Here is a 26913-nt window from a genome sequence, read left to right as displayed (position 1 = left end):
AGAAAGAAAGGAAAAAGAAGAAAAAAAAAGAAAATTGCAATACAAAATTGGACAAACATTCAAATAACTACAAAATAAAGTATTGACCAATCAACTACAGCTCAGTTTGTCAGTAGCCTATGTCTAACTGCAGTTTATATGAGATAGGAGTACATTTTGCTGTTTTTGACATGATGACATGCTCAACTGTTTACAGCTTTTGCCAACGCAAAGGCCTGAGAGGGAGCAGAATGCAGTTTCAGGCTGAGCTGCAGACTCCCCAGCAGAGGGCTCAGGGCACCACTCAAGAATGGCTAAGACTCAATGTGAGGTTGGTCTATTTCTCTCCTCCCACTGAGGGCCAGGAGCCCAGCCCACAAAAATAACATTTAGATAATCACTGCCATCTTCCTTGATCTCAAGGTAATGGGGTGGAGGGGGGGAGGGGGATAATTGTGGGGAGGAGTATAATTTGTTCACTAGGGTCCTTCCATTGGGAAGAAATTGAATAAGAGTCCTTTGGGACTCCCAGCTCTGAAGGTGAGACAAGAGTTAAGAATATAACCAATGGGCCTTGAATCTGAAAAGAAAAAAAAATGTTATATAGTAGATAGGGAACAGCAGCAAAAGTAAAACTGGGCATCAGTGGTTCACACCTGTAATACTAGCTACTCAGAGGCTGAAATCTAAGGATCATGGTTTGAAGTCAGCCTGAGCAAGAAAGGCTATGAGATGCTGATCTCCATACCAAAAAGCCAGAAGTGGGGGTTGGGAAGGTGGCTTAGTGGTAGAGTGCTTGTGCAGCATGCATGAAGCCCTGGTTTGATTCCTCAGTACAACATAAACAGTAAAAACTGTAAGTGGTACTGTGGCTCAAGTGGTAGAACACTAATTTTGAGCAAAAGAAGCTCAGGGACAGTGCTCAGTCCCTGAATTCAAGCCCCAGGACAATTAAAAAAAAAAAAAAGCCAGGCGCTGGTGGCTCATGCCTGTAATCCTAGCTACTCAAGAGGCTGAGATCTGAGGATCACTGTTCAAAGCCAGCCTGGGCAGGAAACTCCTCGAGACTCTTATCTCCAATAAACCATTCAGAAAACCATATATGGTGCAGTGGCTCAAGTGGTAGAGTGCTCGCCTTGAGCTGAAGAGCTGAGGAACAGCGCCCAGGCCCAGAGTTCAAGCCCCATAATGGACCAAAAAAAAAAAAAAAAAAAGCCAGAAGTAGAGCTGTGGCTATAGTAGAGTGCTAACCTTGAGCAAAAAAGCTCAGGGATAATACCTAGGCCCGGAATTCAAGCCCCAGAACCAGCATCAATATAAATAAGTAAACAAACTAATAAAAGTATCCCAAGTTGGGAGCTGGTGGCGTAGGCCTAGAATCCTAGTTACTCAGGAGGCTGAGTCCAGCAGGATTGATATTTCAAGCCAGCCTGAGTGTAAGACTTTGACACTTCATCTTCCATGGAGAAGCTGGACTGGAGACATGGCTCAAGTGGTAAAACATCAGCCATGAGCAAGAGGTGCTGAATGAGAGAAAGAAGCCCTGAGTTCAAGTCCTAATAATGGCAAGATAAATATATTGTTCAAGATGTAATAACCCAAGTTGATTACAAATGGTGTGATGTCTGAGTTTCTCCACACACTCTTCCTGAGAGGCTTTCATCTGAGGGATAGGTGAGTAATGTCCTTAGAGGAGGAACCTAGGTACAATGCCCTTGTGTAGGGCCTAGGTGCTGTTTACATTTAGGACAATTGAGCAAGGCCAAGAGACTGAGAGCCTCTACATTTCCAAGATCCTCACAGCTGTTTCCTGGATCTGAATCAATTTAAGGGTCCCTCCTAGACCCTGATCCCAGTCTTCATATTGCTTATGTGCCTGCCTGTAATCCCAGAAGTACATGCCTGTAATCCTAGGACTTGCATTTGGGACATTAAGCCAGGAGGATTGCAAATTCAAGACTAGCTGGAGCTATATAGCAAGCACGCTCATGTTAAAAAAGGAAAAAAGCCAGGTACTGGTTGTTTACACCAGTAATCCCAACTACTCAAGAGGCTGAGATTTGAGGATGCTGACTCAAAGCCAGCCCAGGCAGGAAAGTCAGATTCTTTTTTTTTTTTGCTGGTTGTGCGGCCTGAATTCTGGGCCTGGGCGCTGTCCCTCAGCTCTTCAGCTCAAGGCTAGTGCTCTACCACTTGAGCCACAGTGCCACTTCCAGCTTTTTCTGCTTATGTGGTGTTGAGGAATAGAACTCAGTGCCTCATGCGTTCAAGGCAAGCACTCCTTCCCAGCCCCCAGTCAATGAGATTCTTATTTCTGACTAACCACCCAAAAGCCAGAAGTGGAACTGTAGCTCAAGTGGGGACAGTGCCCAGACCCCGAGTTCAAGCCCCAGAACAGGTGTGGGTGCATACACACATAGAGTTGGAAGTGGAGGTATGGCTCAAGAGATAGAGCATCAGCCTTGAGCAGAGAAAACTAAGGGACAGTACCCAGGCCCTGAGTTCAAGCCTCAGTATAAAACAAAAACTCCCAGAAAAAAAGGGGTAGGTGAGTGAGACAGTTGGGTCTGTAGGTGTAAATGCCCTGAACTGAACACCAGGCAACCGAAAGAGTTATAAGCCCCAACAAAAGAGGACAGCAATGGGAGGGGGTGGTTGTATGTGGTTTTGTTGTTTTTGTCAGTCGTGAGGCTTGAACTCGGTCTGGGAGCTGTCCTTCAGCTCTTCAGCTCAAGGCTAGGGCTCCACCACTTGAGCCACAGTGCCATTTCCAGCTTTTTCTGCATATGTGGTGCTGAGGAGTTGAACCCAGGGCCTCATGCATACAAGGCAAGCACTCTACCACTGAGCTGCCTTCCCAGCCCCCAGAGGGTGTGTTCTTCAGGAAAGTTTGAGTTATTGTCACTTGTAGGGAATTTCCTGGTTTATGAACTTTACTACAGAGGACAGAGTAGCTAGATGGACGTTGTTAGCTTGAGGCTCCAAAACCACTCTTCCATCCCTCCACACCTGGGTTTGCCTTTTCCTTAAAGGGAAAGCCACCTCCTGGTCAGCCTGGCCTCTAAATCTGTGTGGGGCCTTCACCTTCCCTGACCTTGGCTTCTCATCTGTAACAGCGCTTACTTGGAATAGGGTCTCAGTAGATACTGGGTTTAAATTGCCAGTGATGGGTCAGAGTTTTGTAACAAGGGGAAAGAACCAAGAACAGTCTGTCCTTGTTCTTGGGAGATACTAAGAGGAAAAGGTGGGTGTCCATAAAAACAAACAAAACCCACACACATGGTTCAAGGCATGGTTCAGTGGTTCATACTAGCCTAGCAAGTGCAAGGCTCTGAGTTCAAACCACTAAAATAAGTTATTTTATTCCCCCACCCCCACCCACTGTCAACCAAAAGACCAGTTGGTAACTTGTTTAGCAATGGTGGAGAGCAATAGTATCCATCTTTGGAATAATGGTGTCAAACAGTTTTTCTTCCTGGCTTTTTTTTTTTTTTTTTTTTTTTTTTTGGGTCCGGTTGTGGGGCCTGAACTCTGGGCCTGGGCACTGTCCCTCAGCTCTTGAGCTCAAGGCTAGTGCTCTACCACTTGAGCCACAGCGCCACCTCCGGCTTTTTTCTTTTTGCTTATGTGGTGCTGAGGAATCGAACCCAGGGCCTCATGCATGCAAGGCAAGCGCTCTACCACTGAGCCACCTTCCCAGCCCCAACCTGGTTTATTTTTTTTGCTGGTCCTGGGCTTGAACTCAGGGCTGCCTCTGAGCTTCTTTGTGCTCAAGGTTAGTGCTCTATCACTTGAACCACAGAACCATTTGTCATTTTCTGAGTTGTTTATTAAAGAATCTCACAGGCTGGCTCTGAACTGCAATCTTCAGATCTTAGCCTGAGCTGCTAGGATTACAGGCGTAGGCCACCAGTGTCCAACTCCTGACCCGGTCTGTTCTATTTCACAAATGTGTCCTTGGGGAAACACAGGCTGTCAGTGGAAAGCAGGAGTCAGGTAGCACTGGATGGCAAGCAGGATCTCAGCAGACAGCAAAGAATTGACCATTTCATTATGAGTGTGACTGGACAGTGTTGGCTGAAGACTAGGCAAGGTCACGGGATTCAGAACAAGGCACCAGTCTTCACCAGGCCCCTAGGTGCTGAGGAGCCAGAGGAGGCTTCCAGGTGGGGTATGGGACAAGGGGAGGTAGGGAGCCCTCAGTTGTGATTTCAGGGAGATTCGAGGCTCCAGCAGATTTAAAAGGGAGGACAAGGCAAGCAGCAGGATACATCCAGGGCAAGAAAGCCTGGGGAGCTGGCAGAGCTCCTCTTTAGGGGCAGAGAACATTCCAGGGAGTAGATGTTGTGGATGGGGTAAGACCCAGACAACAGATGTGAAATACTGACCCAGTGAAAAGTGTCTGTTGTTTTCTCAGGCCAAACCCCAGAGAGCAGCTTCCAGAAACTCCTCCAGGCTGGAGGCCGGATGTCCTCCACATTCTCACCTGCTCTCCCCAAATCCACAACTCAGGCTCCATAACTGGGCACAGAGCCTCAGTGGGGGACTTCAGGAGGGTATGAGTGTTGGAAACCAAGGCTATCACTGCAATGCATAAACATGTGCATGCATGTGTGTGCGCGCGCACACACACACACAATCTTTCTAGTTTACCAAATAAGAATTAAGTATGTGAATATTAACAGTAAATTCTTTTTTTTTTTCTTTTTGGGTCCGGTCGTGGGGCCTGAACTCTGGACTTGGGCGCTGTCCCTCAGCTCTTCAGCTCAAGGCTAGCGCTCTACCACTTGAGCCACAGCGCCACTTCCGGCTTTTTTCTTTTTGCTTATGTGGTGCTGAGGAATCGAACCCAGGGCCTCAGGCATGCAAGGCAAGCACTCTACCACTGAGCCACCTTCCCAGCCCCAACAGTAAATTCTTAAATCACAGGTGTGTGTGTGTGTGTGTGTGTGTGTGTGTGTGTGTGTGTGTGTGTGTGTGTGTGTGTGTGTGTGTGTGTGTGTGTGCATGTGTGGTGATATTGGGGCTTGAACTTAGGGCCTAGGCACTATCATTTAGCTTTTTCCATTCAAGGTATTCTACCCACTTGAGCCACTTGGAGATGATTCTCTCAGACTTGTTTAACCAGGCTGGCTTAGAGACATGATCCTCAGATCTCAGTCTCCTAAGTTGATAGGATGATAGGCTTGAGTCACTGGCACCCAGCTGCACGTAAGATCACGTATTCTATATGTATCTATCTGTATGTTATAAATGTTCAAGATCAAGCCCCAGTACCAGCACAAAACAGACAGAGAGACATATACAGACATATATATATATATGTCTGTATATATATATATATGTACATATACCTATACACACATTTCCAAAGTTATCTATGGTGTGACATAAGCCAATAATTTATTTTTATTGCCAAAAGATACTGCATTGTTTGGATATAGCATGTTTTACCTACTATCTGATGGACATTTAAGTTTTTATTCTTTATTTTTATTTATTTATTTTTTTTGTCAGTTGTGGGGCCTCAACTCTGGGCCTGGGCACTGTCCCTCAGCTCTTCAGCTCAAGGCTAGCACTCTACCACTTGAGCCACATTGCCACTTCCGGCTTTTTCTGCTTATGTGGTGCTAAGGAATCGAACCCAGGGCCTCATGCTTGCAAGGCAAGCACTCTACCACTGAGCCACTTTCCCAGCCCCGACATTTAAGTTTTTGTAATTTTTTTTTTCGGTCGGTCGTGGGGCCTGAACTCTGGGCCTGGGCGCTGTCACTCAGCTCTTCAGCTGTAGGCTAGCGCTCTACCACTTGAGCCTAAGCCCCATTTCCAGGTTTTTCTGGTTATGTGGTGCTGAGGAATCAAACCCAGGGCCTCATTCATGCAAAGCAAGCACTCTACCACTGAGCCACCTTCCCAGCCCCATAAGTTTTTATACTTTTGGAAACTTATTTCTTCCATGTTCCAACTGAAATCAACTGCAAAACTAAGAGTTAATAGCTACTTTGTTTATATTAAATAATACATTTTATATTCCACAGGGAATATATTCACAACTATAAATTTACTACATGAAAGTAAAGACATCTGAATACTTATGAGATCAGCTAAGGAGGGCACTGAGTCAGTTTAACTTTCCCTAGCTTATAGCATATTGCTATCTCAGGGCAAACAGGTAAGTAACCATCTCTTGAATTTCACCTCTACATAATGGGCTGTATCTCTTAGCCCTGGCCTATCATCTGATCTGTACTTGCTGCTGCTTAGCTTACCACAACCCACTTCCACGGGAGAGTATCACTCAAAATCAGAATAGTAAACATTTCACCCCAATTTTTAGCAAGATCAGGGAAAATGGTAAAGCTGTGGGTGTTTCTTGGGGCTTGGGTTGCCAACTCTGCTTTTCTGATTTTAGGTTAGTTTTCTTTCACACTTGCATGTGCCACATCCCACTGCTTAGCAAGTAAGTGTGCTAACACTATGCAAAAATGGCGTAATAACAAGAGAAAATGAATTAGGATGGAAAACCTGTTGCCTTAACTAACTAGAATTTAAAAACTCAACTTAGATAAAAATACTATTTACCCCTTCCCTTCTATGTATGTTTTTTCCTGTTTTTTTCACAGCTGTAAAATATATGGGTGCACAGGGACGGGGGGGGGGGGGGGAGTTAGAGCAGACTAGGTTGGGCAGAATACAAAAGGTTTGTTTCACCACTTCTCACAGGTGCCTGCAGAATTTCCCTTCAGTTTTGGTAAGAGCAGCTGAGGGTAATGAACAGTGGTTAAAGATGCTTTGTTTTACACCCAGCAAAAAGGATCATTAACACCTCAACTGTTTTTCACCAAGCTTGAGGAAGGGCTCCTGCTGCTGTTGATAATCATGGTAATAACCCTCGGGAGTGCAGGGGCAAAGCAGTGGGGAATTCACCAGAAAATGGTATTCATTGATTTGGATTATGTGCATCACTGCTTCTCTCCTTTCATGTGCTTAATTAAGAGCTGAGTAGTACAAAACAAATGAATCCGCAGCTCTTCACTGGAAAGAACTATCTTGAACAGAAAATTCTTCAGGAAGTGTATTGGAAAAACTTTATTTCTAATTCCCTATTACATTTCTACTACAAAGGGCTCATGTCACCCCTGTGTGTGTGCAGACACTGAAACTTGAACTTGGGGCTTCATTCTCTCACTGGATTTTTTTGCTCACAGCTGGTGCTCTACCTACCATTTGAACCATAGCCCCACTTTGGCTTTTTGGTGGTTAATTGGAGATAAAGCCAATAAACCACTCGAAAACCGGAAGTAGTGCCATGGCTCAAGTGGTAGAGCGCTAGCCTTGAGCTGAAGAGCTGAGGGACAGCGCCCAGGCCCAGAGTTCAAGCCCCACGACCGACCAAAAAAAAAAAGTCTCATGGTCTTTCTTTCCCAGGCTAGTTGGAACCACAATCCTCAGATCTCAGCCTCCAGAGTAGCTAGGGTTTCAGGTATGAACCATGCGTCTAGTTCATACCTGATGCTTAAAGTTTATAAGTACAAGAGACCTCTTATTGAAATGATAGAGGAGTGGAAGTGTTTCATCTTAATTTTATCAAGTAGAAATCAAAGCAAGGAACTGTGAGAACAATGGTTCACGTAGGACATAACTATAACATCAAGAAAATTGCAGCAGGAGTGCCATTACAGCTGCCTCAATTTTATCTTCAACATAGTGTGTCACATAATTCACAAGTTTCATTAAAAGCCTCTATAAGTGACCAGTTGTTGACTCCTTGGGGGTCATTTCTATTTGTTTTGTCTTTGAGAGGAAAGAAAATGGAGTTGTTTATAGTTTAATCGGGCAAATCTGGATAAAGGGCTCCAAACTTAATTCGCAAAGGGTACCAAAATCAGTCCACATTGCTTTTCAAAAAAAAAAAAAAAAATCATGATAAATCGACCAAAAGTAGGCCTCCAAATTCTCCAAACTGGTACCATCTAACCTCCTTGTCCACCTCAATGTAACTGGCCACCACCAATGGAATCTCATGACCTTTTATGTTCAAGTTAGCTTTGAATTTAGATCCTCCACATCCATTTCCCAAGTAGCTAGGATTATAGGCTTGAGCCACTGCACCCAGTGCCAACACACTCTTAGTAATGGAAACAAGGAAAGAGATAATCACTAGTATAGTCTGTGAGACAATAAAACAAAGATTTATTTTACATTATCTAAGTCCCCGAAAAAATTTTACTATTAAAGAGATTAACAATAGTTGTTTCATTATTCTGGTACCCATTAGTCAAACTCAACTGTTCAGAAAGTTGAAAACCCCAATTTCTAACTCCTAATTAGTCATTAAGAGTATATAAAAGTTATGTGCATAGGAAAGTGCTGAAGATGCTGGTCAGAGGTATCCAGACAGAAAGAAGGCTTTTCTATTTCTTTTTGCTGTTCTGAGAAAGAGTCTCTCCATAGACCCCAGGCTGGCCTGGAACTCTTAATCCTCCTGCCTCAGCGTCTAGAATACTGGAATTTCAGGCATATACCACCACACCAGCTAGAAATAAGGCTTTCTGTGCTTGAAGTATTTTCCTGGCCATGGATCAGGAATAAGATACTTCTTTTGAGGGTTTGAGAGATAAAGATCAGAAATCTTTGGTATTTAAATTGGATGTCTGAATTCTCTGTCAGGCCATTTTTGCCTAGTTTAATAGAGTCAACTGGAGAAAGAGGCCTAAGAAGAGAGAAATTCTTAACCTCTGCTCCGAATCTATCCCTAGAGTTAGACCTGAGATCTGAGTACAAATACATTCAAGGCCTGACGTGAATGGCAGTGGGGCAACCTGGAAGACAAATCCCTTAGAATAAACTCAGGCCTATTGTGAACAGCAGATCAATCAGCTCTATCTTGGGGCCCTTGTGCTGAGGTGCCAAAAGAAGTATGGGCACTATAGGTAAGAGCCTAATAAGCTAGAGTTGTATGACTTAGGGAGTCATCCACAGGACTTAATATCATTCTGCAGATAATGCATTAGTCCACTTTTACTAGCAACAGGGCTAGGTAAATCCCCAATGATTTCAGGTTAGGCAGGATCTTGACTAATACAGCTCATAGAAGAAGGTATACATTCTATTCTATAAAATCTATGTACAGCATACATCCAACAGGCTGGAAGGGAGGGACACCTAGAGAGAGTGGCAGTACACATGGTCTTCAAAGATTTGCTTCTCTTTTGCTGAGAAGACCTTAGAACAAATTGGGCAATTCAAAGAAAGGGACTCAGTTTGCTGCTGTTCCAAGCTATGATCACAGATTTCATCAGCAAAGTCTGAGTTGCAGGTGAGGCATTTCTTGGAGAGCTGGGAGAAAGAACAAAGAGGTCAATGCAAATGTGAACTGTGTGACAGACATCCATGTTCTTTCCTGTGAGAGCCCAAAAAATCCAAGCTGTCAGACCTGGAAAAGATTGGGTGTTTGGAATGCCTTCTCTCAATATACTCTCAGAATACTGAGAGTTTTCCTGGAAAGGTCAATCAGTCCCAGATTAAGGGGAACTCAGATTCCACCCTAAACTGTGTGGGAACCTGAGGGTAAATTTAGGTTTATGCAAATTGTAGGCTGTTTACTGTTTAGCTCTTCTCAAAATAAGCAGGTCACCTACTACCTATATACAAAAATTCTGTCACAAGTTGAAGTTTGTACTTTACTTCCTTGCACAAGACCAATAAAAACCAAATGGAACCTTGGGATCTGTTGCCAGCAGAAGGCTACAGGTCACCTGGTACCCCAAATCTAAGCTGCATGGTCCGGTCTCTGTTATTGTGTTGCTCCTGATTGCAGTGGATTAAGGAGCATGCACAGGTTGCGACACTTTCCCATTGTATACTTAGGGCCCAGCATAATGATTAGCACAAGAAATGCTAAAGAAATTAATGGATTCACATCTGGAAGTACTTATTGATGAAAGCCTCAGGACTCCAGGACTGAAAGGGCCTAATATTGCCAAAGCAGTCAATATAGCTCCAGTCTGGAAAGGACGGTGGACACACTATGACTGGCCAGCTGCCTAGATCATATCTCCTCCCTTGTCATGTTACCAAACTTAACTCATAGGTGCAAACCTTCAGCAGAATGGTAGATGAACTGTTTCCTTCTCCTTACCTCAAAGGGCTGCCAATCCTTGGGCCCAGAACAAACTGATCCAGCTGATCTTTGGAGTTATCAGAATCAGCCACCTCCCTGTGTTTCTCTCATAAAATAGAGCAGGAGAGGAATTTTTCTCAATAATTTGATATGGACAATCCTGTGCATATACTTACCAGGCTGGATGCCGAACTTTCTTGGACACCTGAGAACAAGACAGATTTCATTCAATGAAAAAAATACCCTTAATTCACAGTTGTATTCTAGTAGATATTTTCTGTAACTTTCATTATTTCCTTTCCTCCTCCTTTTATTTATTTATTTACTTATTTTTTTGGCCAGTCCTGGGGCTTGAACTCTGGGCCGGTATGCTGTCCCTGACCTCCTTTTGCTTACGGCTAGCACTCTACCACTTGAGCCATACCACCACTTTCAGCTTTTTCTGTAATTGTGGATAAAGAGTCTCAGGACTTTCCTGCCTAAACTGGCTTTGAACAGCAATCTTCAAATCTCATCAGCTCCCCAAGCAGCTAGGATTACAGGCATGAGCCACTGACCCCTGTTCTCTGCTGCCTTCTCTCTCTCTCAAATATACCACTTCTGACAAGGCATTTAGGTCAATTACAAAGAGAAAGGGGAAACATAATGAAATAGCAATATGTGTGTGTGTATATACATATATGCATATATATACACACATGTATGTTTACATATATATTATGTCCATATAAACAATAAACCTCTTTTCATAGTAAGGAAAATGAAATTGTAATAAACATAGTAACAAGCAAGGAAATAATCTAAGGATAGATTTAAAGATCTCATTCATGTAGTTATTTTTAATTTAGATGCACTATATACTAGACACAATTGATTTTATTTGAATTATGAATTTATCATATTTTCTTTCTGCACTTAAGTACTTTTCCTATCACTGAATTTTTTTCTACACTGGCTGCTTTCTTCTATTTGCTAATGTGACCATCTATAGAGACAATCCTTATCTCAGGCACATACTCATCAAGGCTATCTGTAGTAAGATGGCCTACCTGTCTGTTGTTTTGTCAGAATATCAATTTCAGTCTTAACCAAAAGAATGGTCACCCAACAATGCAACAACCACGGAACTGTGTTACCTAGAGTCTCTTGATGGAGACTCTGGATAACAAGCAGGAAATCTAGTGCCCTAACCAAACCTTTAACCTCTCTGGATTGCTGAGATCACATGATAAACACATTACACTGACATTTAATCCTCTAAAGATTCCTTAGTGGAAACTTGTGCCACATCACTTGCTAGGTTCCCTAGAAGAGCAGCATAGGCTGATCCTTTGAGAAGACAAGCACAATAATTACTGAGTTTCTGAGCATGTGAAGCAGTGGGAAGGCTTAATAGTGAGCTGGAGGTGCCCTGTACACATCATCACCATCATTGTGTCAGCCTGTGCAACATCTACTTCTAGTTGTCTCACCAGCCATTTGGGAAACATAGGTGCTTCTACTATTCCTCAACCAGAAAGTCAGTTAAAAGAAGTAGTCTTCCCTTTCTTATTCTTTTTTGTTGTTATGTTGAGAAAGAGAGAATGCAGAGGTGCTTTAAAGTACTTTTTTTTTTTTGTCTGTCGTGGAGCTTGAACTCTGGGCCTGAGTGTTGTCCCTCAGCTCTTCAGCTCAAGGCTAGCACTCTACCTCTTGAGCTACAGTGCCACTTCCGGTTTTCTGGTGGTTTATTGGAGATAAGAGTTTCAGACTTTCCTGCCTGGGTTGGCTTTGAACCGAAATCCTTGGATCTCAGCCTCCTGAGTAGCTAGGATTACAGGCATGAGCCACTGGTACCCGGCAATAGTATTTTTAAACAAGAAATAACCCTGTTCTCCCATCTGGTACAAAAATCTGGTTGTGACTACGATAACTTTGTTTCTTTAGACTACTCAAAAAAGCAAATGAGGTCTTGCCTTGCTTTTGGAGACAAAGAAGGAAAGCTCAGGTTAGCAGGCACATACTACCACCATTCCCTGAGTGACCTTATCTTTCCTGTCCTGCCCCTCTGGAGTCTCAATAGAGCACACTCCATGTTACCTTTGGTTGGGCCATCAAGAGGTCTGCTGGAACTAACACTTTCTGCATTTCGCTTCCATTTTCAAATCTTAATTAGCTTCTTCTGGTTTGTATGTGTATATCTTCTACACAAAGACATTTCTCTGATTTATACATTTGGAATATAGCCACGGGACTCAATTTGTGTCTGTTGCCTCTAGGCAAATGATCTGATTTGCGTCTTCTGAATTCAGATTTATTTCTCAATTAACACTTCACGCCTGGCAATTTTTCTGTTGGGTCCTCAGCTTCTACCCAGCAATTCTTAACAATGAGCCTGGTCTTAATTAGCATCTCAGACAAAAAAAAAATTAGTTAAGGAAAGGGATGCAGGCAAGGGTCTTCTGTGCTAGTATGGCAAAGATGTCTTACTGGCAAGGTTGTCTTACCAGAATATGGGTTTCCATAGACAAGACCTGGATTTCGTTCAGCGCCTCCTTGAGTTGAAGTAGGCATTTGAATGGACAAAGAATCCAGACCCATGTAACTTAACAATCTCCTGTTCTCCTCCTTCAAGAGCTAAGGAGAAAGAATTTACAGACATAATGAAAGAGAACAAAGAATGGCCACCACAAACTAGCTAGATGTCACTAAGTTTTTAATTGGCAATGTGTTATCGGGGAAGCCCAACAAAAAATAATCTATTCTTCAATAGCTCAAAAATTAGGTTTTTTGTTTTTTACTGAGATTAAACCTGGGCAACAACTTGCTAGGCAACTACTCTACCATGTTCCCATGTTCCCAGTCCTATTAGTATTTGTGCGTGTGTCCAATACCGGGGGAGCTTAAACTCTAGGTCTAACTGCTTTCCCTTAGCTTTTTTGCTCAAGGTTGGTACTCCACTACTTGAGCCACAGTTCTACATCTGGCTTTTTGGAGATAATCTCACAGACTTTCCTGCCAGGGCTTGCTTTAAACCACAATCCTCAGATCTGTCTCCTGAGTAGCAAGGATTAAGGTATGAAGCACTAAAACCCAGCTTCTGTTTTGGTTTTGAGACAGTCTAGTTTTGTCCAGGCTGTCTTTGAAAATCTGAACTCTCCCATCTCCATTTTTACTTTTCAAGTAGCTGGGATTACAGATATGACCCACTACTCCTGGCTAAAGCAGGAATAATTACCATATGAATTTTTTTCTCTCTCTTAAGAGATTTTTACCTTGTTAAAGATCAAACCCAGGGCTTTAATGCATACTAGGTAAGTGCTCTACCAGTAAGGCATATCCCCGGCACTTCCAAGTTGTTTTTTTCTTTTTGTCAGTCATGAGGTTTGAACTCCCAGCCTGACTGCTGTCCCTGAGCTCTTTTTGCTCAAGTCTAGTGCTCTACCACTTTGAACCACAGAGCCACTGTAAGTTTTCTGATGGTTACTTGGAGATAAGAATCTCATGGAGGGGCTGGGAAGGTGGCTCAGTGGTAGAGCGCTTGCCTTGCATGCCTGAGGCCCTGGGTTCGATTCCTCAGCACCACATAAAGAAAAAAGCCGGAAGTGGCACTGTGGCTCAAGTGGAAGAGCGTTAGCCTTGAGCTGAAGAGCTGAGGGACAGCGCCCAGGCCCAGAGTTCAGGCCCCATGACCGGACCCAAAAAAAAAAAAGAATCTCATGGACTTTCCTGTTCAGGGTGGCTTCAAACTGCGATCCTCAGATCTCAGCCTCCTGAGTAGCTAGGGTTACAGGTGTGAGCCACCGGCGCCTGCCTTAGAATAGGTTCCGTTATATCACATCTCTGTGCCACTATGCTCATACCCCTTAGAACCTTGGGGGAGCAATTCTACCTTCTTTTAATTACTTACATTATTTTCTTTTTCCACTCTTTCTTTCTCTCTCTGCAAAATATCAAATAAAATCTTGTTTTCACTTAGTCGTCTTGACAGTTCAAAGTTCTCATCCTATCAACAACAACAACAACAAAAATTATAATTAGGATCACATATTGCCATCCAGATCTGAGATGGGAGGCAAAAAAAAATTAGTAAGGGAAAGGGATGTGGGCAAGGGTCTTCTATGCTAATATGGCAAAGTTGATGTCTTACTGGCAAGGTAGAGGTTATGGCTTTCCAAAGGGGTAAGACTGAGCTGGGGGGGGGAGGTGGAGGGGAGGGGAAGACGGCAGGGATTTTGGAGGAAGAAGTTGTACTATGAGAGGGGGTGCTGCTTACAGAAAGATAACAAACCAAATGCCAGAAAGCCTGAGCTAGCATCAAGATTTTTTTTGGCTAGTCCCAGGCTTGAACTCAGGACCTCAGTGCTGTCCCTGAGCTTTTTTGCTCAAGGCTAGTGCTTTACCACTAGTCTCAGCTCCACTTCTGGCTTTTCTGGTAGTTTATTGTAGATAAGAGTCTTAGGGACTTTGCTCAGATCTCAGTTTCCAGAGTATCTAGAATTACGTGATCCAGGAGCACCTGGCTTGTTTTTGTTTGAAGAGTTTAATTGGAGAAAACCTCAAAGACCAACCTATCAGATTTAGGGGTAAACAGAGTCTTGTTTGGTCCTACCAAACCGTGAAGCAATTGTTTGTTTGGAATAAACAGCTCACTCCATGAAGCCTGAGGCACTCTTGATTAATGTGATTTCCTCTCAGTGGGAACAGGCATCTAGATGCAGGTTCCACTGAAAAAGAGGGAACATTGAAGGGCACTTGTTCAAGGCTACAAAGAATCCAGACTGGGGTCTTGAGATTCCCTGAAAGATAGGCTAACTTAACTAGTTTCAGGCTTCAGTATTTCCCACCTCCTATTTGCATACATACACAGGCGCATACCTCACAAACACACTAAAGCTAATCCTACAAGTTGTAGTTTTTGTTCCAAGATTTTTTTATTTGAATGCTGGTGCCCAAACTGCTGTGCGTGCTTCTAGCCGAGCCTGAGGTAGTAATGCCACAGGGGGTTACCCGATGACAGTGCCGACTGCAGGTTCCTTGCTCCCCATCCCCACTGGCTCCTGCTGGCTCTTCTGGTCCTGCTTCACTTCCTCAAAAGGCAGAAATAAAAAAGAACTATCTGAGTCTGCATAGAACCTACTCAATGGTTACAAAACATTTCCTGAGACCTATCACCAATATGGGGCCTATATTTCCAGGGACCCCCAAGGATGGTATCTGACTTCATTCTCCACCCTCCCTTGTTAACACAAAATATGTCTCCTGAACAGGACAACCACAAACCTTTACACCCCTTTCTTTTCTGGGCCCCTTATCTCCGTCACCTACCAGTGCAGCAGCCCTGAGTTGCCTGATCTGTTTGTGGAGTCGTTGGCACTCTTTGTACTTCTCTAAGTAACAAGCTTTTCCGGCCTCTACCTTTGCCTTTAGGTGTTCCACCTCTTGTACTAACTGCTCCTCCACTGTTGTTTTCTTGTTCCTAGACTCCTAAAGTATAAGATACAAGGTGTTTTGGATGCATGAAAAATAAGGAATAAGGAAATGGGGATGAGGCTCATTGGTAGAGCGTTTGCCTAACAAGGCACTCTATTCAAAACCTCAGAATCACAAATCAAAAAAATAAAACAACTGCTATCAGACAGGTGAAGAGAATTTGGGGTATTAAAAATTATTACAAGCCAGGCACCAGTGGCTCATGCCTGTAATTCTAGCTACTCAGGAGACTGAGATCTGAGGATCGTAGTTCAAAGCCAGCCTGGGCAAAGTCTGCGAAACTCTTATCTCCAATTAACCACCAGAAAATTGGAAGTCGCGCTGTGGCTCAAGTGGTAGAGTGCTCAGCCTTGAGCTGAAGAGCATAGGACAGTGCCCAGGCCCAGAGTTCAAGCCCCATTACAGCCAAAAAAAAAAAAAAAAAATTACATGAGAAGGAGGTTGAAATCTGTGGATTATAGGTTAAAATGAATTTGTTTATTATATCAGAGGTCATGTTTCTAAGAAGTCAAGCAAATAGTGAACTGAATGAAGGAAATGAATGCAAAAAACAGTGAAGATTAAGCGGGTACGTAGCTCAGTGATAGACACTTAACATTGATGAAACCTTGGGTTCCATCTCTAGCATTACCAAAACAAAGAAATCTGCCATCAGATGAAGAGTACATGACCTATCTAAGTGCACTGAGCTACAGATACTGCAGTTGTGTAAGAATGTGGGCTCAAAATGCTAGATCTCCTGACTTTTCAAAAGAAGGGAGAAATAACATTTTCTTTAAATGGCAAATACTCTCATTTGCAAATGTTAAATAATTCAATTTTTAGAAAAACACCAAGCCAGGGGCTGGGAAGGTGGCTCAGTTGTAGAGCGCTTGCCTTGCATGCATGAGGCCATGGGTTCAATTCCTCAGCCCCACATAAGCAAAAAGAAAAAAAAAAGCTGGAAGCAGTGTTGTGGCTCAAGTGGTAGAGCGCTAGCCTTGAGCTGAAGAGCCGAGGGACAGCGCTCAGGCCCAGAGTTCAGGCCCCACGACCGGATCCAAAAAAAAAAAACACCAAGCCAAATAAAATACTATATAGGTTTAACTTGACCCATGAGCTGACAACCTGTACTTTCTCCTATTTTTCACTAACTAAGCATGCTAAAAAAAAAAAAGTGTAATATCTTATATATAGTACTCAAAAACTGACTGAATATGATTAAAAAGTGATACCTGAGTCATATTCCAATAACGGGAAAACCCTGGATTTTTCAGACCTTTACATTAACTGAGAAATTAGTGCAAGGATGACTCCAATTTGTGAAGTGTTTTCTATTAAAAGGAAGAAAAGAGGGCTGGGAAGTTGGCTCAGTGGTAGAATGCTTGCCTTGCATGCATGAGGCCCTGGGTTGGATTCCTCAGCACCACATAAACAGAAAAAAGCCGGAAGTAGTGCTGTGGCTCAAGTGGTAAGGTGCTAGCCTTGAGCTGAAGAGCTGAAGGACAGCGCCCAGGCCCAGAGTTCAGGCTCCCCTCCCCCCCCCCCCCCGCCCCACTCCACGGGGGAAGGGGAAAGACAGAGGGAAGGAAAAGACAAAAGGAGTAATTTCCTATTGTAGAGCTCTTTATGGTCTCACAATAGCACTATAGGATTAGTGTGTGTCCTAGCCCAGTGATCTCTTTATTAGGATCTGTCGTGTGTAATTTTAATATTTATCACACACTAGACACACATCTACCTTTCACAAGTAGCTTGTAAGTGGCAGATATTCTTTTATAGTAAAAATCAAATCATCCAGAGATTAATACTATGTATTATTTATGCTATCACCTAAAAATAGACCCTCATCCCTTCCTTCATTAAGTTCCTCCCATATAGCCATGCAAAGACAAACATGCCGTTAACTTCTGCTGTTTCTTCACTGCAGTTGTCTCTTTCTGCTTCATTTCCTCCACTGTCTGCTGGAGTTTCTTCTGGTTCTCCTTCTGCAGAAAAACAGATTTCATACACATATGCACAAACACACTGGGGAAGGGCCTACTAAACTTATAACCAATCAGGATGTAGGGAAGATAAGTCTCTCAGTTGCTGAATAAGCCATTAAATACATAAACTCATTTAAAGTACAATGCATATTTTCTTCTATTACTCTACCTGTTCAGTTAAACTGATAAAGAGTTGGTCATTTTCACTTTTCAGATGCTGCAACTGCTCTGTCTTATTTTGGTCTCCTTGAACAAGCTTCTCCATTTCTTTCTCTTGTGTTAACAGCTGGGCCTAAAACAAAAATAGAGAATATAACACCAAGGTGTAAGAGAAAGAAAAGTAACTAAGAAAAATGCTAAAAGAAATAAATGTATTTTCCTAGTAACTCCCAAGTGTCAAAAAAAATCCCTTAGAAAAAAAGATGCTGGTGTCTTATGCTTATAATCCTCGCTACTAAGGATCTGGGGGATTATGTTCCTCAAGGCCAGCTAGGGCAGAAAAGCTCACAAGACTCCATCTCCAAAATAATCACCAAAAAGCCTGCTGGAAGCATGGCTCAAGTGGTAAAGCCATAAAATAACAACAAAAAATAACCTTATTCTTCAACTCAACTCTATCTTACTTCCTAAGATTCAACTGAGCAAAATTGGATAAACTATTCTCTAAACTAAAGCTGCCTGCCCTTAAATTTTTTTTTTTTGGCCGGGCTGGGAATGTGGCCTAGTGGTAGAGTACTTGTGTATCAAGCATGAAGCCCTGTGGTCGATTCCTCAGCACCACATAAACAGAAAAGGCCAGAAGTGGCGCTGTGGCTCAAGTAGTAAGAGTGCTAGCCTTGAACAAAAGAAGCTCAAGGTCAGTGCACAGGAGTTCAAGCCCCAGAACTGGCAAAAAAAACACAACTTTTTTTTGGACCATATTAGAGTTTGAACTCAGGGCCTTCTCTGTTTATCAAAAGATACTATAACCTCTACTGTTTATACCACATCCTCAGCCATTTTTGTTTGTTATTTTTAAATAGATCCTTCTTTTTTGCCCAGAGTAGCCAGGACCATGATCTTCCTATTTGTGCTTTCCATGTAGCTGTGATGACAGGCACATGCTACTGTGTCAAGTTCTCTTTTTTTCTTTTGGTCGGTTGTGAGGCTTGAACTGAGGAACTAGGTGCTGTTCTTAAGCTTTTCTGCTCAAGGCTAGTGCTCTACCACTTCGAGTCACAGCTCCACTTCTGTTTTTCTGGTGATTAATTGGAGAAAAGTCTATGGACTTTCCTGCCCAGACTGTCTTTGAACTGTGATCCTCAGATCTCAGTCAGCTGAGTAGCTAAGATTACAGGTATGAGTCAAGCTTTTTATGGTTGAGAGGGGATCTCAAGAACTTTTTGCTCAAGTTGACCTAGAACTGCATTTTCAGAGGACTGACTGGAGAAGGAAGACTAATCTTGAATGTGGGCAGCACTCGACTATAGACTAGGAACCCAGACAGAATTAAAAAGGAAAAAGAAGCCAGTAGCTAGCACAGTCATTCTCTCTTGCTTTCTCTGCCTGATGATGTACTACATGTCTCAAACCGTGAGACAAAATAAGTTCTTTAAGTTATGACAGGCATTCTTTCTTTTTTTTTTGTCAGTCATGGGGCTTCATCTCTGGGCCTGAGCGCTGTCCCTCAGCTCTTCAGCTCAAAACGAGCACTCTACCACTTGAGCCACAGCAGCACTTCCGGTTTTCTGGTGGTTTATTGGAGGCAAGAGTTTCACAGACTTTCCTGCCCAGGCTGGCTTTGAAATGCGATCCTCAGATCTTGGCCTCCTGAGTAGCTAGGATCACAGGTGTGAGTCACTGGCACCTAGTGACAGGCATTCTTTCACAGTAACAAATATCTAGTAGCAAAAAAGGTATGTTTTTGGAGGAAGGGGTGGTAGGGGAGGGAAAGTGGGAGAAAAATGAGGAGAGGGTAACAAGTTCAACAAGAAATGTATTCACTATATCTTACTTATGTAACTGTAACCCCTCTGTATATCACCTTGACAATAAAATAAAAGGTATGTCATTAAGCAATAAAATGAACAAATCTTTCTGAGACACCAGATTATAGTGATGGTAAAGCTAAGAAAATACCTTTGGCAAAGGCATGCTATTACTGACCTGAAGCTGGTCCACTCTGACTCCCATCTTCTCATTTTCTGAAGATACCTTCTGGTTGTTTTCTTTCATTCTATGGAGATGGAGATGACTTTGTGAAATATCCACTGATATCCTTGGCTTCCCCTGGGCAGAAATGATTTAAAGCCGCTTTTCCTATACCTAACAGTTAATAAAACCTATCACTGCTGTAACAGGAAAAGTGTCTTATAACAAATTCCAGAACTCTACCTAAGGGTGTCTATGCTACATTCATTACCAACTCTTTTTTTTTTTTTTTTTTTTTTTTGTCGGTCATGGGGCTTGAACTCTGGGCCTGGGCGCTGTCCCTCAGCTCTTCAGCTCAAGGCGAGCGCTCTACCACTTGAGCTACAGTGCCACTTCTGGTTTTCTGGTGGTTTTATTGGAGATAGGAGTCTCACGGTCTCTCCTGCCCGGGCTGGCTTTGAACCGCGATCCTCAGATCTCAGCCTCCTGAGTAGCTAGGATTACAGGCGTGAGCCACCAGCGCCCGGCTCATTACCAACTCTTATCCAAGAATTATAAAGCATACTCACTGAAGCAGTTCAGTTTCCCAATAAGCCTTCTGTTCTTTCACTTTCTCTTCTAACTTATTATTTGTGCTCTGTAGAGTTTCTAGCTCCTCCTGTAAATTGAAACATTATCAAAAGAACAACCCATCTCTAAGACACATTTTAGCATCTTCTTGAACATTGAGCACTTACTGCATGCATGACAGGCATAGCATGACATAGCAGTGAATGAAATATCTAAGTAAAGAGATTCCCATATTGTAACAATGAAATCTCTCTATATATAGCTAAGGTAGGCTAATTGTAAAAAAAAATTTCTATATTAAATTTTTTTGTTTTAAAATATTTACACTCTAGGCAAGTGCAATCACCCCATTCTTTCCATACTAAAGATATATCTAGGCTGGGTACTGATGGTTCACACCTGTAATCCTAGCTACTCATACTCAAGAGGCTGAGATATGACGATCACAGTTTGAAGCCAGTCTAGGCAGAAAAATCCATGAGACACTTATCTCCAATTAACTACCAAAGCTGTGGCTTAAGCGATAGAGTGCTAGCTTTGAGCAAAAAAGGTCAGGGATACCACCTAGGCCCTGAGTTCAAGTTTCAAGACTGGCACAATTAAAAAAAAAAAAAAGGTACATTTATCTGGGCATAATGGTACACACCTGTAACAGCACTTGAGAGTCTGAGGCAGAAAGACTGAAAGTTCAAGACCAGGCTAGGTTATATAGTAAGACTATAATTTAAAAAGAAACAAAAAAGAATCTCTACTTTCATTTCCACTGGGGCTTATATTTACTGATTAATTAAATATTTATCAACTATCTTGCACATACTGGACACTGGCAGTGGAAAAAGTAGACAAAGTTAACTTTTGTCTTAGAATTCTGTTATCCTGTAAGTTGTTATTAACCATATATATTATTTAGCAGGGTGTCAGTGGCTCATGCTTGTAATCCTAACTACTCAAGAAGCTGAGATCTGAGGATTGTGGTTCAAAGCTAGCCTGGGCAGGAAAATCCGTGAGACTCTTTATCTCCAATAAACCACTAGAAAACCAGAAGTGGTGCTGTGGCTCAAGTGGGAGAGTGCTTGCCTTGAGCTGAGTGACAGCGCCCAAGCCCAGAGTTCAAGCCCCATAACTGACAAAAAAAAAAAAAAAAGAAGAAAAACAAGAAAAAGAAATTAGTAGTCACATTTTTAAAAATTCAAAAGAAATAGGTCAATGCTTGTTTTTAAAGAAGACAAGGTCAGGCTGGGAAGTTGGCTCAGGGGTAGAGCGCTTGCCTTGCATGCATGAGAACCTGGGTTTGATTCCTCAGCACCACATAAACGGAAAAAGCTGAAGTGGTGCTATGGCTCAAGTGGTAGAGCGCTAGCCTTGAGCTGAAGAGCTAAGGGATAGTGCCCAAGCCGAGTTCAGGCCCCACAACTGACCAAAAAAAAAAAAAAAAAAGACAAGGTCTTACAATATAGTCAGAAAAGTACTGAATTTATTGTCATCCTGCCTCAATCTATCTAAGATTATAGCTATGTTCATCATGTCTGGCATAAAATTAGTTTTAACTCAATATAGTGAAAATGTTAGTTCAACAGAAGCAATAAAATGTGATTTTTTTCATATTAAGCCCTTGAAATTGCGTTTATTTAATGACCATTTTGTGTGTGCGCATGTGTGTATCAATACAGCCATATTTTGAGTATTCAATAGCCATAGGTGGCTGTGGCTATCACTCAGGTCCTAAACATTTGTTTTTTCTTTCGTTTCCTTTTTCACTTAAGATCAATTGATCTTAAGCTTCAATGGCAATCCTCTGCCTATATCTCCAAGCTTCTTAAATTTCTTTTTTAGGCTTTATCAGCTTTTGTGCTGGTACTGGGACTTAAATTCAGGGCCTATGCACTGTCTCTTAAGCTTTTTCACTCATGTCTAGCATTCTACCACTTTAGCCATAGCTCTACTTCTGGCTTCTTGGTGGTTAAACAGCTCCACTTCTGGCTTCTTGGTGGTTAATTGAAGATAAATAGTTTAATGGGCTTTCTTGTTCAAGCTGGCTTTGTTTTTTTTTTGTTTGTTTGTTTTTTGGGGGGTCTGGTCGTGGGGCCTAAACTCTGGGCCTGGGCGCTGTCCCTCAGCTCTTCAGCTCAAGGCTAGCATTCTACCACTTGAGCCATGGCGCCACTTCCGGCTTTTTTTCTTTTTGCTTATGTGGTGCTGAGGAATCGAACCCAGGGCCTCATGCATGCAAGGCAAGCGCTCTACCACTGAGCCACCTTCCCAGCCCTCAAGCTGGCTTTGAACCATCATCTTCATTCAGATCTCAGCCTCTAAGCAGCTAGGAGTCAGCTAGGTGAGTTACCAGCACCAGATATGGCCTTGAACTTTTGTGTGTATGTGTGCTAGACCTGGGATGCTGGCCTGGGTGCTGTCCCTAAGCTTCTTTTTGCATAAGGCTAGTGCTCTACCACTTGAGCCAACTTCTTCTACTCACTTCCAGCTTTTTTTTTTTAAGTAGTTTATTGAAGAGTCCCCCATGAAGTTTCCTTTCCTGCTTGGGCTGGCTTTGAACCATAATCCTCAGATTTCTGGCTCCTAAGTAGCTAGGATTACTGGGATGAGCCACTGGCGCCCAGCCTGACCTTGAACTTTTGATCCTCTGCTTCAGTCTATTAACTCTGCTTTCTCCTCTCTTTCCCTTTCTCCTCTCTACTCCCCCTCTCTCAACAAGTCTTTCTATGTAGCACAGGTTAGCCTTGAACTGTGTAGCTCAGACTAAACTCAAACTCATAATCTTTCTGCTTCAGGTTTCCAGAGGCTCGGAGTACATGCATATACCATCATATCTGGCTCTTCTCTCCTTCTTTCCTTTCTTCCTTTGTCAGGCTTAAACTCAGGGCCTGGGTGCTGTCCCTGAGCCTTTTTGTGCTCAAGGCTAGGGCACTTGAGCCACAGTACTACTTCCAGTTTTTGAGTGGTTAATTGGATGTAAGAGTCTCACAGGGACTTTTTTCTGCCTCGGTGGGCTTCAAACCTCAATCCTCAGATTTCAACCTTCTGAGTAGTAGGATTACAGGCATGAGCCACTGGCACCCAGCTCTTTTCTCTTTTAATATCTACATTCTGACAAAACAAATATTTCAAATTATAAATAGCAGATTATTATCAAATTATAAATAACCAGATTACATGGATCTGAAAGTTCTATCACTGACTAACCCTTGGTATACTATCACTTTCTCAATTCAGTAGTAGTAATTGAAAAATCTAATTGAGTATTTGAGGTTTAGGATGATTATTATTTTTTTAACAAATAAAATACATGAAAAACTTTTTAACACTGTGCCTTTTCAAAAACATTAGGGACATGAGAACACAAGCCAAATGAAAATAGGATGGACCAAAAAGACCACCTAAATCTGATCTCCATGCTCCAAGTTCACCTTTAACTAGCAGCCATACCTGCTTCCTTTTGAGATCAGCCTGCATATCTGAGTTCTGCTTCTGGAGAGTAGCACAGCTGTCCTTCAGCTCCTGGTTTTCTTTGCAAAGCTCCTTGTTGTGCTGCTCAATCTCTTCCACCTTTCCCTACAAAAGAACATTTCATAACTACATTCAAGTCCTTCAATCAGAAAATTCCCACATGTTGTTATAATGAGGATTTGACTGATTCCCACTCATTTCAGTGACATTCCCATTCACTTGGAATATACCTCAAATGGGAATAGCTCTCCAGGATGTAGGTAAGGATATAACAGGTATAACTATATAACTGCAGCATTAAGCCATCAGTGGCCACAAAAAATAGAAAAGCAAAGATTAAGGCCATAAAAATGTTACAAGGGCTGGTGCCAGTGGCTCAGGTATGTAATCCTAATCTCAGGAAGCTGAGATCTGAGGATCACAGGTTGAAGCCAGCCCAGGCATGAAAGTCCATGAGATTCTTATCTCCAATTAACCACTAAAACCGGAAGTGGCACCCTGGCACAAGTGGTAGAGCTTGCCTTGAGCTGAAGAGCTCAGGGACAGCACCGACAAAAAAAAAAAAAGTTACAAGGGACAGGCTAGATATGCTGGTACATGCCTGTACCCCATCACTTGGGAGGCTGAGGCAGAGATCATGAATTCAAGGCCACTCTGAGCATACATACTGAGTTTGAGGTTGTTCTGAACCTCAAACAAAAATTTACAAGAGATAGTGATAAAAGAATGTAGATTCTTCTTGTAGATACTAGTGTTTTCCCCCCACAAATCTTGTTTCCTTAAGGCTCAAAATAATTTTTTTGTCAATCTGTCACTGTTTATTACACAAATGTTTTAATTGATTATTCCTAGTATCCTTAGTACCTCCCATAGTGCCGAAAGAAAAGTAGTTGTTCTGCTAAATTAGTAAGTAAATGAATCCAACAAGTATGACAGGATGTAGGTCAGAACTAAGAGAAATACAAAGAATAATATTTGGTGCTTCTCAATGGAACTTTTAGCCAATGGCTCACACATATAATCCTAGCTATTCAGGAGGTTGAGACCTAGAGGATTTCAGTTCAAAGCCAGATGAGGCAGAAAAGTCTATAAGACTCCATCTCCAGAGCTGGGGCTGGTGGCTCTCACCTATAATCCTAGCTACTCAGGAGGCTGAGAGCTGAGGATCACGATTCAAAGCCAGCCTAGGCAGAGAGAGGGTGTGTGTGTGTGTGTGTGTGTGTGTGTGTGTGTGTGTGTGTGTGTGTGTGTGTGTGTGTGTGTGTGTGTGTGTGTGTGTGTGTGTGTGTGTGTGTGTGTGTGTGTGTGTGTGTGTGTGTGTGTGTGTGTGTGTGTGTGTGTGTGTGTGTGTGTGTGTGTGTGTGTGTGTGTGTGTGTGTGTGTGTGTGTGTGTGTGTGTGTGTGTGTGTGTGTCTCTCTCTCTCTCTCTCTCTCTCTCTCTCTCTCTCTCTCTCTCTCTCTCTCTCTCCTGGAGTTTGAACTCAGGGCCTGGGCACTGTCCCTGGGCTTCTTTTTTTTCCCTCAAGTAGCACTCTACCACTTAAGTCACAACTCCAGTCCAGCTTTTTAGTGGTTAACTGAAGATAAGAATCTCATGGATTTGGGGGATGGGAAGGTGGCTCAGTGGTAGAGTGCTTGTCTTGCATGCATGAGGTGCTGGGTTTGATTCCTCAGCACCACATAAGCAGAAAAAGCTGGAAGTGGAGCTTAGGTTCAAGTGGTAGAGCGCTAGCCTTGAGCTGAAGAGCTGAGGGACAGTGTCCAGGCCCAGGGTTCTGGCCCCATGACCGATCAAAAAAAAAAAGAATCTTATGGACTTTCCTGACCATGCTGGCTTTAAACCATGATCCTCGGAGCTCTCAGACTCCTGAGTAGCTAGAACTAAAGGCATGAATCACTGGGACCCAGCAAGTTAGATTTTTTTTTTTTTTGTCAGTCGTGGGGTAGGAACTCTGGGCCTGGGCACTGACCCTCAGCTCTTCAGCTCAAGGCCAGTGCTCCACCACTTGAGCCACAGCGCCACTTCTGGCTTTTTCTGCTTAATGTGGTGCTGAGGAATTAAAACCCGGGCCTCATGCATGCAAGGCAAACACTCTACCACTAAGCCACCTTCCCAGCCCCAAGTTACAGAATTTTAAGAGAGTACTATATAGATTTTCCCCAGTATCTTTTAAATATAACATAAAACCTCATTGATTCAGTATCAACTGTACCTAGGAATTGCTACGCTTAATGGCAGAAAATGCTTAGATAGGACAATTACAGACCTTAGTGGTAACAACCAGTATGTCCTCCTCAGTTTCTGGACGGAATTGGAAAGGGATACTTGCTCCCCGGACCACACCATCTTGATCCACATAGCAGAACTGGTAATATTCATCATCCTTGGGCAGATAATAAGCTGAAAAAAATCATGATTTTTAATCCAAAATAAGATCTTAAAAAAAATTAAATTCCTGTCTTTTTATCTGCCTTAGAAAGCTCAAACTCAAGAAAATCAAATAAAGCCAGGTGCCAGTGTTTCACACCCATAATCCTAGCTACTCAGGAGTCTAAGATCTGAGGATTGAAACTCAAGGCCAGCCAGATCAGAAACTGTAAGACATTTGTCTACAATTAATCATCAAAAAGCCAGATGTGAAGGTGTGATTTAACTAGTAATGTGCCAGCCTTGAGTGAAAAAGCTAAGTGAGAAAAGAGGGCCTGAGTTCAAGCCTCAGTACCCATAAAATAATTTTCAGAGGAAAAAAAAAAAAAGAAAAATCAAGCCAGATGCTAGTGGGCTCATGTCTGTAATTCTAGCTACACAAGAGACAGATCTGACAGGCACTGGTGGCTCATACCTGTAATCCTATGCAGGAGGCTGAAATCTGAGGATCACAGTTCGAAGCCAACCTAGGCAAGAAAGTCTGTGAGACTAACAACTCTCCACTAACTACCAAAAAAGCTGGAAAGTAGGGCCGTGTCTCAAGTGGTAGAGTGCTAGCCTTGAGCAAAAGAAGCTCAAGGACAGCACAGAAGCCCTGAGTCAAGCCCCAGAAACAAGGCTGAGATCTGAGGATTATGGTTCAAAGCCAGTTCCGTGAGAAAAATCTCTAAGACTTTTATCTCCAATTAATCACCAAAAGCCAGAAGTGGAGCTGTGGCTCAAGTAGTAGAATGTCAGCCTTGAGCAAAAAAGCTGAGGGAGAGCACTTAGGCCCTGAGTTC

At 42.7% G+C, this 26913-nt stretch overlaps 1 protein-coding gene across 3 annotated transcripts in view; it reads right to left on the bottom strand.

Annotated features, from left to right (window-relative positions):
• Window positions 1–8150: 8150 nt before the first annotated feature.
• The window catches only part of Calcoco2 (calcium binding and coiled-coil domain 2), a 35687-nt gene continuing 16924 nt past the window's right edge, over window positions 8151–26913 (bottom strand). The window contains exons 4-13 of one of the 3 annotated variants that reach the window (XM_070028282.1): window positions 25971–26104; window positions 23683–23808; window positions 20241–20329; window positions 19687–19756; window positions 17711–17833; window positions 17455–17541; window positions 13992–14087; window positions 12589–12718; window positions 10279–10307; window positions 8151–9318 (exon numbers count right to left, since the gene is read on the bottom strand). In XM_070028282.1, the coding sequence (XP_069884383.1) occupies window positions 9145–9318; window positions 10279–10307; window positions 12589–12718; window positions 13992–14087; window positions 17455–17541; window positions 17711–17833; window positions 19687–19756; window positions 20241–20329; window positions 23683–23808; window positions 25971–26104 (1058 nt within the window). In that variant the 3' untranslated portion in view covers window positions 8151–9144. Of the gene's footprint in view, window positions 9319–10278; window positions 10308–12588; window positions 12719–13991; window positions 14088–14777; window positions 14809–15091; window positions 15172–15409; window positions 15569–17454; window positions 17542–17710; window positions 17834–19686; window positions 19757–20240; window positions 20330–23682; window positions 23809–25970; window positions 26105–26913 lie in introns of those variants that run through there. The other 2 variants (XR_011373125.1, XM_070028283.1) reach the window with 2 other exon arrangements.

This window comes from Dipodomys merriami, unplaced genomic scaffold (assembly GCF_024711535.1).
Source record: "Dipodomys merriami isolate MVZ:Mamm:240054 unplaced genomic scaffold, mDipMer1.0.p SCAF_19, whole genome shotgun sequence".
NCBI classification, from domain to species: domain Eukaryota; kingdom Metazoa; phylum Chordata; class Mammalia; order Rodentia; family Heteromyidae; genus Dipodomys; species Dipodomys merriami.
Note: the sequence above shows the minus strand (reverse complement) of the source record. Positions and strands in the feature narration are given on the sequence as shown.